This window comes from Pongo abelii, chromosome 10, assembly GCF_028885655.2.
Source record: "Pongo abelii isolate AG06213 chromosome 10, NHGRI_mPonAbe1-v2.0_pri, whole genome shotgun sequence".
Classification (NCBI taxonomy): Eukaryota; Metazoa; Chordata; class Mammalia; order Primates; family Hominidae; genus Pongo; species Pongo abelii.
Window position 1 is genome coordinate 23,145,703 of NC_071995.2, and position 12,773 is coordinate 23,158,475.

The window sequence follows — 12,773 nt, forward strand, 5'->3', positions numbered from 1 at the left end:
TACATTTTTCTTTTGAGACACGGTATCACTTCATTGCCCAGGCTAGAGTGCAGTAGCGTGATCATGGCTCACTGCAGCCTCGACCTCCCCAGGCTCAGGTGATCCTCCCACCTCAGCCTCCCAGTTAGCTGGGACTACAGGCATGCGCCATCATGCCCAGCTAATTACATTTCTACAAATAATACCAGTCGCCGAGTTTGTCATTTTAGTATGAAATATAATGCAATTATTTAAGATTTTCTGGTTATTGATCTAGCTCCATCTTGTTGTAAGAGTGTCTGGGAACCAGATCATTGAGATTACAACAGTTAATTCCCAACCACTGTTCATTTTGCAATGTTTGCAAATGTACCAGCATACATTTGGCAATGTTTTGATTGTTGTAACTGAGGTTGCTACTGGCACCTGGTAGCTAGAAGCCAGGGATGCTGCTAAACGTTCTAACACAGAGGGCAGCCCCTAGAACAAAATTTATTTGGATCAAAATGTCCATAGTGTCTTTATTGAGAAACCCTGGATTAGAACTCTTGCAATGGAGACTGCAATAGAGGGAAGTCACAGAGGTGAGGTAATATATGTTACTACCCACACATTCTTGCTCATAAATCATTTATAAACACCGACTTCGTTTCATTTCTAAAAGCGAGAAAAAGTGTCTTACAGCGAGAACAGCTGCTATGGGAATTGCTGCATTCATGAAGACTGTGGAAAGAAATAAAATGCATTAGTTTCATTGAACTGTGAAAACATTTTCAGTAACTTTAATCATCTATTATTGTTTTAACTTTCTTTGAAGACAGGAAGGACAAAAAGTATTAAATGTCATTTTGTCTGGAGTCCACAGACATTTCCCAGTTAATATCTACTTGTGTGCAGTTTTATGAGCTCCTATACATTAGTCTTAACCAGTATCTGTTTTTCTTTATTGAATTTTTTTCTTATGAAATGTTACAAACAAAAGAATACATGTAAAATCGTCCTTTAATGATAAAAATTATTAGAATTTAACAAATGTGTATTCTACAGAGGGGTTACAGTCTATCTTTTGTTTAGTCCACTAAACTAATTTAAATATGTGAAATCAGGTTATTACACAGATTAAAAACAAGAATTTGACATCACTTCAAGTTCTGTTTCCAGCAGTGATATTAATATTCATTTATAGCCCCTTCAGTTAATAAAATAATTCCATATCCTGGACTCTCTGTGTGTCTAAATATCTCTCCTGGAATATATTTAACTATCATTGGATCAGCATGATATGCCTAGTTGAAATAAGAAAAACTCACATTTTAGCCTGAAATACTAGTGTTTGGAAGTAACAGTAAAAATAAAAAGTCAAGTTGATGATTTATAGTCATACAGTCATAAACTATAGAATTTTAGGAACCAAGAAACCAAAGATGAAGTGAATTGTTTGTAACAGAGCCAGGCAACAGCAGAGTGAGAAGCTAGAATCTAATTTTCTTAACAGTAGAGGACTCGGGTTTTAAAAATCATCCGCTCTCAGGGATTATCCTTACCACTGTACATAGAACAGAATCAGACTGTGCTTTTGCAAGTCCAGATACGACTTAGTTGTCAAACATAGACTCTTATACAGTACCGCAAATCCAAACACTGATCTGAGTTTTGTAATAACACAGATGAGAAGTCACATTTCTGCCTCAACCTTCTTTCTCTGACCATTGTCACCCTATTATATTTTATTTTAAGTTCCAGGATACATGTGCAGGATGTGCAGGCTTGTTACATAGATAAACATGTGCCATGGTGGTTTGCTACACCTATTAAGCCCAGATGTATTAGCTACTTTCCTTCCCACGGCCCTTCTCATAAGCCCCAGTGTGTGTTGTTCTCCTCCCTGTGTCCGTGTGTTCTCATTATTCAACTCCCACTTATAGGTGAGAACATGTGGTGTTTGGTTTTCTGTTCCTGGGTTGTTTTCTGTTCCTGGGTTAATTTCTGTTCCTTGGTTAGGGTAATGGCTTCCAGCTCCATCCATGTCCCTGAAAAGGACATCATCCTATTCCTTTTTATGGCTGCATAGTATTCCATGGTGTATATGTACCACATTTTCTTTATCCAGTCTATCACTGATGGACATTTGGGTTGATTCCATGTCTTTGCTATTGTGAATAGTGCTGCAATAAACATACGCATGCATGTATCTTTAAAATAGAATGATTTACATTCCTTTGGGTATATACCCAGTAATGAGATTGCTGGGTCAAATGGTATTTCTGGTTCTAGGTTTTTGAGGAATCACCACACTGGTCTTCCACAATGGTTGAACTAATTTACATTCCCATCAACAGTGTAAAAGCATTCCTGTTTCTCCACAGCCTCATCAGCATCTGTTGTTTCTTGACTTTTTAATAATTGCTCTTCTGACTGGCGTGAGATGGTGTCTCATTGTGGTTTTGATTTGCATGTCTCTAATGATGAGTGATGTTGAGCTTTATTTCATGTTTGTTGGCCACATAAATGTCTTCCTTTGAGAAGTGTCTGTTCATGTCCTTTGCCCACTTTTTAAGAGATTTTTTTTCTCATAAATTTGTTTAAGTTCCTTGTGGATTCTGGATATTAGACGTTTTTCAGATGGATAGATTGCAAACATTTCCTCCCATTGTGTAGTTTGTTCACTCTGATGATAGTTTCTTTTGCTGTATTTTCACCCTATATTCTAAGTGTATTCTTTTCTTTTAACCTGTTTTGTAGCAGATGAGTATGAAGCACTTGACATAGTGCCAGAGATGAAGTGTGCACTCAATAAACATTTGTATTAGCCATTATCTTCTTTAATCTTTACAATCCTAATGGTAGATATTATTACTAGCTCATGTTACAGATGAAGAAACTGAGGCTAGGAGGATATAAGTAATTTTCTCAAGGCCATTCTACTACAAAGTGTCAGAGCTAGGATTTATAGCCAGCTCTGTTGAACTCACCACCAACAAGATTGTACTGAACAAAATAATAAAACTTGAAGTGGTCAAACTGGAATTTTGCTCCATTGACTCAAGAATCCCAGCTGCCTATCAAGAACACAGGATAATGTATTTTTCCCCTCATGACTTCTTACTGCTCTCCCCTAGGATGACCTCCTCTACCCTCTCTCTTCTTGTATTTGACTCAAATCCCAACACAACTCTCATCTCTAGAGACACACAAGCTGAATTCACATCTCGCCTCAGCCCTTTAGTAGCTGGATGATTTGAAAGAAGTTCAGGTTACCTAAGTTCTTTATATGTCAATCTTTTAATTCTAAAGTGGAGTTAATAATAAAATCTAGGCCAGGCATGGTGGCTCATGCCTGTAATCCCACCACTTTGCGAGGCTGAGGCACTTGAGCCCAGCAATTAAAGGCTGCAGTGAGCTATGTTTGCACCACTGCACTCTGGCCTGGGTGATAGAGTGAGGCCCTGTCTCAAAAAATATATAAAAATAAATAAATAATAGAATCAAAACCACCAGGCTGTTGTAATAATTAAATGAGATGGTATATGAAAAACCACTTATGGCAATAATTGGCTAAGTATACTCTCAATATATCTTTGTTGTTGTTGTTATTGTTATTATTCTTGGCTGCATCCATCCTTCTTATGAGAATTTCAGTCCCCTGAAGAGAAGGATGTATTGAAGGGGTCACCAGCTTGGAGTAGTATAATATAAGCAAGTGAATCTTGATCATCCTGTCTTCTAGCATTTTGACACCATATTAGTGGTGCATTGCTGGAAGATAAAACTCCTTCCAACTTTATGTCTAATGTATCAAGCATTAGGGCTAGAATAAAGGGGCTATATAAGCCAAATATTTTCTCTAAATCTATTTCACAAAAGAAATGTTTATAATCTTTAAACTCTAAATGAGTTCATAATTCAAGAGGAAACAATATATAAACTTCCAAAATTTTAATTTGTTAAAGGTCTTGGGAGCAACAAAGATGAGCAAAACTGACACATAAATCAAATCAAATATTAGTGGGAGTGGTTTTGCTAAGTTTGTGTAAAGTATACTAGCATAAACCCTGTTATTCATGAGAATACTCAGTCATACTTTGAGGAAAAAAAAAGCAATATTTTTGAAATAGTTGCTTTTAAAAGTTAGAGTTGAGGATGAAAGAAGTCTCTATTTTGAAATTTTTGAAAATATATTGGAAAAAAGGGTTTTATGTGAACGAAGTTTGGCTTCCTTCACCTGAAAATGATATTTTTTTCTCCTCAGTTTTCAAAAATGGCTAAGTTTTCTCAACAGTCTTCAAGAAAATACCACATCATAAGCTCCCAAGGAGACAAGTTAAAAAACTGCAAATATTTTTAACCCTTTTCCCATTTAGAAAAAAAAAAGTATATCTCCCTGCCAGTACTCATTTAGTTTTACATAAACACACTCTTTGAGGCTGAAGCAAATCTGACTGATTTTTAATGTGAAAATAAAATGTAAAAACTGTTCTTGGAGTTATTTCTAAACAGAACTAACAAGAGAATCGTTGCAATCATCTGAATCATCTATTTAGGAAAAAACCGAATTCATCAAATGAATCTTCAGCCAATGCTGTTTGAGAAAGATGTTAACATCACACGTAAGAATGCTATGATTTCAAGGGGGTTCCAAGATGGCCAAATAGGAATAGCTCCAGTCTCCAGCTACCAGTGTGAGCAACGCAGAAGATGGGCGATTTCTGCATTTCCAACTGAGGTACCAGGTTCATGTCACTGGGGCTTATTGGATAGTGGGTGCAGGACAGTGGGTGCAGCCCACCAAGCATGAGCTAAAGCAGGGCGAGGCATCGCCTCACCCAGGAAGCACAAGGGGTCAGGGAATTCCCTTTCCTAGCCAAGGGAGGCTGTGATAGACGGCACCTGGAAAATGGGGTCACTCCCACTCTAATACTGTGCTTTTCTAATGGTCTTAGCAAACAGCACACCAGCAGATCATATCCCGCGCCTGGCTCGGAGGGTCCCACACCCACGGAGCTTCGCTCATTGCTAGCACAGCAGTCTGAGATCGAACTGCAAGGTGGCAGCGAGGCTGGGGGAGGGGCACCGACCATTGCTGAGGCTTGAGTAGGTAAACAGAGCAGCCAGGAAGCTCAAACAGGGTGGAACCCACCGCGGCTCAAGAAGGCCTGCCTGCCTCTGTAGACACCACCTCTGGGGGCAGGGCGTAGCCAAACAAAAGGCAGAAAAAACCTCTGCAGACTTAAATGTCCCTGTCTGACAGCTTTGAAGAGAGTAGTGGTTCTCCTAGCATGGAGTTTGAGATCTGAGAACGGACAGACTGCCTCCTCAAATGGGTCCCTGACCCCCGAGTAGCCTAACTGGGAGACACCCCCAGTAGGGGCAGACTGACACCTCACACGGCTGGGTACCCCTCTGAGACGAAGCTTCCAGAGGAATGATCAGGCAGCAACACTTGCTGTTCAGCAATATTCTCTGTTCTGCAGCCTCTGCTGCTGATACCCAGGCAAAAAGGGTCTGGAGTGGACCTCCAGCAAACTCCAGCAGACCTGCAGCTGAGGGTCCTGATTGGTAGAAGGAAAACTAACAAACAGAAAGGACATCCACACCAAAACCCCATCTGTACATCACCATCATCAAAGACCAAAGGTAGATAAAACCACAAAGATGGGGAGAAAAACAGAGCAGAAAAACTGAAAATTCTAAAAATCAGAGCGCCTCTCCCCCTCCAAAGGAATGCAGCTCCTCGCCAGCAATGGAACAAAGCAGGATGGAGAATGACTTTGACGAGTTGATAGAAGAAGGCTTCAGACGATCAAACTTCTCCGAGCTAAAGGAGGAAGTTCGAACCCATCACAAACAAGCTAAAAACCTTGAAAAAAGATTAGACGAATGGCTAACTAGAATAACCAGTGTAGAGAAGTCCTTAAATGACCTGATGGATCTGAAAACCATGGCACCAGAACTACATGACGCATGCATAAGCTTCAGTAGATGATTTGATCAACTGGAGGAAAGGATATCAGTGAGGAAGATCAAATGAATGAAATGAAGTGAGAACTTTAGAGAAAAAAGAGTAAAAATAAAAGAACAAGCCACCAAGAAATATGGGACTGTATGAAAAGAACAAATCTACGTCTGATTGGGGTACCTGAAAGTGACAGGGAGAATGGAACCAAGTTGGAAAACACTCTGCAGGATATTATCCAGGAGGACTTCCCCAACCTAGCAAGGCAGGCCAACATTCAAATTCAGGAAATACAGAGAACGCCACAAAGATACTCCTCAAGAAGACCACACCAAGACACATAATTGTCAGATTCACCAAAGTTGAAATGAAGGAAAAAAGGTTAAGGGCAGCCAGAGAGAAAGGTCGGGTTACCCACAAAGAGAAGCCTATCGGACTAATAGGGGATCTCTCGACAGAAACTCTACAAGCCAGAAGAGAGTGGGGGCCAATATTTGACATTCTTAAAGTAAAGAATTTTCAACCCAGAATTTCATATCCAGCCAAACTAAGCTTCATAAGTGAAGGAGAAATAAAAACCTTTACAGATAAGCAAATGCTGAGAGATTTTATCACCACCAGACCTGCCCTACAAGAGCTCCTGAAGGAAGCACTAAACATGGAAAGGAACAACTGGTACCAGTCACTGCAAAAACATGCCAAATTGTAAAGACCATCAATGCTAGGAAGAAACTTCATCAACTAACCAGCAAAATAACCAGCTAACATCATAATGACAGGATCAAATTTACACATAACAATATTAACCTTAAATGTAAATGGGCTAAATGCTCCAATTAAAAGACACAGACTGGCAAATTGGATAAAGAGTCATGACCCATCAGTGTGCTGTATTCAGGAAACCCATCTCACGTGCAGAGACACACATAGGCTCAAAATAAAGGGATGGAGGAAGATCTACCAAGCAAATGGAAAACAAAAAAAGGGAGGGGTTGCAATCCTAGTCTTGGATAAAACAGACTTTGAACCAACAAGATCAAAAGAGACAAAGAAGGCCATTATACAATGGTAAAGGGATCAACTCAACAAGAAGAGCTAACTATCCTAAATATATATGCACCCAATGCAGGAGCCCCCAGATTCATAAAGCAAATCCTTAGAGAACTACAAAGAGACTTAGACTCCCACACAATAATAATGGGAGATTTTAACACCCCACTGTCAACAACAGACAGATCAATGAGACAGAAAGTTAACAAGGATATCCAGGAATTGAACTCAGCTCTGCACCAAGCGGAACAAATAGACATCTACAGAACTCTCCACCCCAAATCAACAGAATATAGATCCTTCTGAGTCATACCTATTCCAAAATTGACCACATAGTTGGAAGCAAAGCACTCCTCAGCAAATGTAAAATAACAGAAATTATAACAAACTTGTCTCTCAGACCTCAGTGCAATCAAACTAGAATTCAGGATTAAGAAACTCACTCAAAACCACTCAGCTACATGGAAACTGAACAACCTGCTCCTGAATGACTACTGGGTACATAATGAAATGAAGGCAGAAATAAAGATGTTCTTTGAAACCAATGAGAACAAAGACACAACATACCAGAATCTCTGGGACACATTTAAAGCAGTGTGTAGAGGGAAATTTATAGCACTAAATGCCCACAAGAGAAAGCAGGAAAGATCTAAAACGGACACCCTAACATCACAATGAAAAGAACTAGAGAAGCAAGAGCAAACAAATTAAAAAGCTAGCAGAAGGCAAGAAATAAGTAAGATCAGAGCAGAACTGAAGGAGATACAGATACAAAAAACCCTTCAAAAAATCAATGAATCCAGGAGCTGGTTTTTTGAAAAGATCAACAAAATACATAGACCACTAGCAAGACTAATAAAGAAGAAAAGAGAGAAGAATCAAATAGACGCAAAAATAATGGTGAAGGGGATATCACCACTGATCCCACAGAAATAAAAACTGCCATCAGAGAATACTATAAACACCTCTACACAAATAAACTAGAAAATCTAGAAGAAATGGATAAATTCCTGGACACATACACCCTCCCAAGACTAAACCAGGAAGAAGTTGAATCCCTGAATAGACCAATAACAGGCTCTGAAATGAGGCAATAATTAATAGCCTACCAACCAAAAAAAGTCCAGGACCAGATGGATTCACAGCTGAATTCTACCAGAGGTACAAGGAGGAGCTGGTACCATCCTTCTGAAACTATTCCAATCAACAGAAAAAGAGGGAATCCTCGCTAATTCATTTTTTGAGGCCAGCACCATCCTGATACCAAAGCCTGGCAGAGACACAACAAAAAAAGAGAATTTTAGACCAATATCCCTGATGAACATAGATGCAAAAATCCTCAATAAAATACTGGCAAACCGAATCCAGCAGCACATCAAAAATCTTATCCACCATGATCAAGTGGGCCTCATCCCTGGGATGCAAAGGCTGGTTCAACATATGCAAATCCATAAATGTAATCCAGCATATAAACAGAACCAAAGACAAAGCCACATGATTACCTCAATAGATGCAGAAAAGGCCTTTGACAAAATTCAACAGCCCTTCATGCTAGAAACTCTCAATAAATTGGTATTGATGGGACGTATCTCAAAATAATAAGAGCTATTTATGACAAACCCACAGCCAATATCATACTGAATGGGCAAAAACTGGAAGCATTCCCTTTGAAAACTGGCACAAGACAGGGATGCCCTCTCTCACCACTCCTATTCAACATAGTGTTGGAAGTACTGGCCAGGGCAATCAGGCAAGAGAAAGAAATTAAGGGTATTCAACTAGGAAAAGAGAAAGTCAAATTGTCCCTGTTTGCAGATGACATGATTGCATATTTAGAAAACCCCAATGTCTGAGCCCCAAATCTCCTTAAGCTTATAAGCAACTTCAGCAAAGTCTCACGATACAAAATCAATGTGCAAAAATCACAATCATTCCTATACAGCAATAGGAGGCAAACAGAGAGCCAAATTATGAGTGAACTCCCATTCACAGTTGCTACAAAGAGAATAAAATACCTAGAAATACAACCTACAACAGATATGAAGGACCTCTTCAAGGAGAATTACAAACCACTGCTCAATGAAATAAAAGAGGACACAAACAAATGGAAGAACATTCCATGCTCATGGATAGGAAGAATCAATATCGTGAAAATGGGCATACTGCCCAAGGTAATTTATAGATTCAATGCTATCCCCATCAAGCTACCAATGACTTTCTTCACAGAATTGAAAAAAACTACTTTAAAGTTCATATGGAACCAAAAAAGAGCCCACATCGCCAAGACAATCCTAAGCCAAAAGAACACCTGGAGGCATCATGCTACCTGACTTCAAACTACAAGGCTGCAGTAACCAAAACAGCCTGGTACTGGTACCAAAACAGAGATGTAGACCAATGGAACAGAACAGAGCCCTCAGAAATAATACCACACATCTACAACCATCTGATCTTTGACAAACCTGACAAAAACAAGAAATGGTGAAATGATTCTCTGTTTAATAAATGGTGCTGGGAAAACTGGCTAGCCATTTGTAGAAAGCTGAAACTGAATCCCTTCCTTACACCTTATACAAAAATTAATTCAAAATCAATTAAAGACTTAAATGTTAGACCTAAAACCATAAAAACCCTAGAAGAAAACCTAGGCAATACCATTCAGGACATAGGCATGGGCAAGAACTTCATGATTAAAACACCAAAAGCAATGGCAACAAAAGCCAAAATTGACAAATGGGATCTAATTAAACTCAAGAGCTTCTGCACAGCAAAAGAAACTACCATCAAAGCGAACAGGCAACCTACAGAATGGGAGAAAATTTTTGCAATCTACTCATCTGACAAATGGCTAATATCCAGAATCTACAAAGAACTCCAACAAATTTACAAGAAAAAAACAAACAACCCCATCAAAAAGTGGGCAAAGGATATGAACAGACACTTCTCAAAAGAAGACATTTAATGCAGTCAACAGACACATGAAAAAATGCTCATCATCACTGGCCATCAGAGAAATGCAAATCAAAACCACGAGATACCATCTCATACCAGTTAGAATGGCGATCATTAAAAAGTCAGGAAACAACAGGTGCTGGAGAGGATGTGGAGAAGTAGGAACACTTTTACACCGTTGGTGGGACTGTAAACTGGTTCAACCATTGTGGAAGACAGTGTGGCGATTCCTTAAGGATCTAGAACTAGAAATACCATTTGACCCAGCAATCCCATTAATGGGTATATACCCAAAGGATTATAAATCATGCTGCTATAAAGACACATGCACACGTGTGTTTATTGCAGCACTATTCACAATAGCAAAGACTTGGAACCAACCCAAATGTCCAACAATGATATACCGGATTAAGAAAATGTGGCACATATACACCATGGAATACTATGCAGCCATAAAAAAGGATGAGTTCATGTAGGGACATGGATGAAGCTGGAAACCATCATTCTCAGCAAACTATTGCAGGGACAGAAAACCAAACACCGCATGTTCTCACTCATGGGTGGGAATTGAACAATGAAAACACTTGGACCCCTCACATCACACACCGGGGCCTGTCGTGGGGTGTGGGGAGAGGGAGGGATAGCATTAGGAGATATACCTAATGTAAATGTCGAGTTAATGGGTGCAGCACACCAACATGGCACATGTATATATATGTAACAAACCTGCACATTGTGCACATGTACCCTAAAACTTAAAGTATAATTAAAAAAAAAAGAATGCTATGATTTCTAGGATTTGACATTTTTAGCGATTGAGAGTTACTATATTTTGTAAATGGAAACACCACTACCAAAAACAGAATGCTGCAAATAGAATGATGTCTTTCATTTCCAAAGTCAATATCCTAGAGTGATACAAAATAATAATCAAAGCGAGATATTTTGTGGCAAAGTTTTCTCGGGGTAAAAGCTACAGCCACAAGTGCTACCCATGAGTATTCTGAGACAAATGGAAAAATAGTTAAAGGATCTTTGGGGATAAGAAGATCAATCGTAATGTAGTCAAATCAATTTCAGTAAACAAATTTTTACTTTTTTACTGAAAACCCACTATTTATCCTAACTGAACTGATACACGAGGGTTTTAATTACAGTTACTATCATCACCATCTTCATTTTACTGATAAAGAAAACCAATGATTTCAGTTTGTAGAGTAACATGGCCAAGGGCACACTAGTTGTGAGGAATCAAATTCAGGTCTACTTGACTCTAAACCTGTGCTTACTTTGGTCTTTAAATGTAAATAGATAGCCTCGTTTGGCTGGTGGCTATTGGACAGCACGTGTTTAGAAAATAAATAGGTGTCCTTGAAGAACTAGAATGTTTCACTGATCACAATCTAAACTGAATAGACTGTTGGTTATTCTGGTTGCCCTTAAAGTCGCCTGTTCTTAGAGCAACAGCAACTTACTGGAGAGTGATGTATAAAGTGCAAAGGTTTTGAGACTAGATAGTTCTTTCATTCTTGTTTCCTCCACACTTTTGCAGAAAATGTGTTCCCAGGCATACAATTTTAGAAGTTTGATGCCTTTCAATATTTCATTTGTTTTCTTCAGTCTCTCAGTGGAATAATCCTATAAAACAAAGGAAGAAAAATAATACCAGCTGCATCCAAGTGAATCAGAAAGGCGGAACCGTGTAATGGACAGGGATTGAGGAGACCTTGATTTCAGACTGGCCCTGCCACTCACTAGTTAGGTTGTGAAGTTCCCAGGAGAAGCAGTTAAACCCTTTGTGCTTCATGAAATAAAGAGTTTAATGAGATGGCCTCAACATTTCTTCCCACCCAAAAACATGTATGTCTCTGTTGCTTTGGTTTACATAAAAGCTAAAAACAATTTTCTAAAGTTTCACATGATTTCCTTGAATCATGTCTGCAGATAATATAGACATAAATTTAAATAACTAATAAGGAGACTTCTAATGACTCCTAACATCTAACTTAATTTCTTCTGCAGTCAGCTCTATCACTCATACTTACAAGAAGAAAAATAATAAATTTAAGAAAAGTTAGTGGGCTTCTTATTTGAAAATATGAGGGTACAGTGTTCTGTGCATTCATATTTCATCTTCATAATACAGTTATTGAAACTAAGCCTATTATCTTAGCTATCAAGAGATTTCCACATACTTCTTTGTAAGTTCTTGGTTAAGGCCTAAGTTAGATTTACTAACAACTTGGAATAATCATAGAGAGATTTGTAGCAGATACAAAAGCTTCATTTTAGCCAGCTGTTTCAGCTTCCTTCATCACCACATGTTATACTAGAATTACTAACAAGGTAATATATGACGAATTAACTATCAAAAGGGGCAGTAGAGTGGTCAAAAGACAGATAGGAGAAAGCAAAAGTAGCAAACGGCCTGGTTTTTGTTCAACGTTTTGTCTTTACAGGGTGTTAAATGCCTATCAAATGATTGTTCAATGGGTGAATGAATATGGTATGAATAGCTAAATGAAAGACAGATGTTTGAGAATCATCATATCTCTCCTAAGCTCCCCTTCCACACCTTTCTGTATTTGCATGCTGGAGTAAAAAGGATAAATGGCTCAGACAGAAATAATGAGTAACCTACCTAAAGGAGCAGAAAAACAAGTGATAAAAACCGCTTGCGTGACATGCAACTCGCTTGTCATAGTAGAAACACGAACTTGAGAAACAATCCCGTCAGTGGCAGCATCTTCACATTTTATGCCTGATTTACAGACAGCCTTGCTCATATTTAATCAAACTTTATTTGTAAACATGCTGTCAACAATTTTATTATTTGCAA

The 12,773-nt window shown here is 38.7% G+C and overlaps 1 protein-coding gene across 1 annotated transcript in view; it reads right to left on the minus strand.

Annotated features, from left to right (window-relative positions):
• Nucleotides 1-12,773, minus strand: part of ABCC9 (ATP binding cassette subfamily C member 9) — a 149,620-nt gene that overhangs the window by 101,286 nt on the left and 35,561 nt on the right. Inside the window, exons 12-13 of the mRNA XM_024257212.2 lie at nucleotides 11,410-11,572; nucleotides 662-702 (exon numbers count right to left, since the gene is read on the minus strand). Coding sequence (XP_024112980.1) covers nucleotides 662-702; nucleotides 11,410-11,572 — 204 coding nt within the window. The remainder of the gene's footprint in view (nucleotides 1-661; nucleotides 703-11,409; nucleotides 11,573-12,773) is intronic.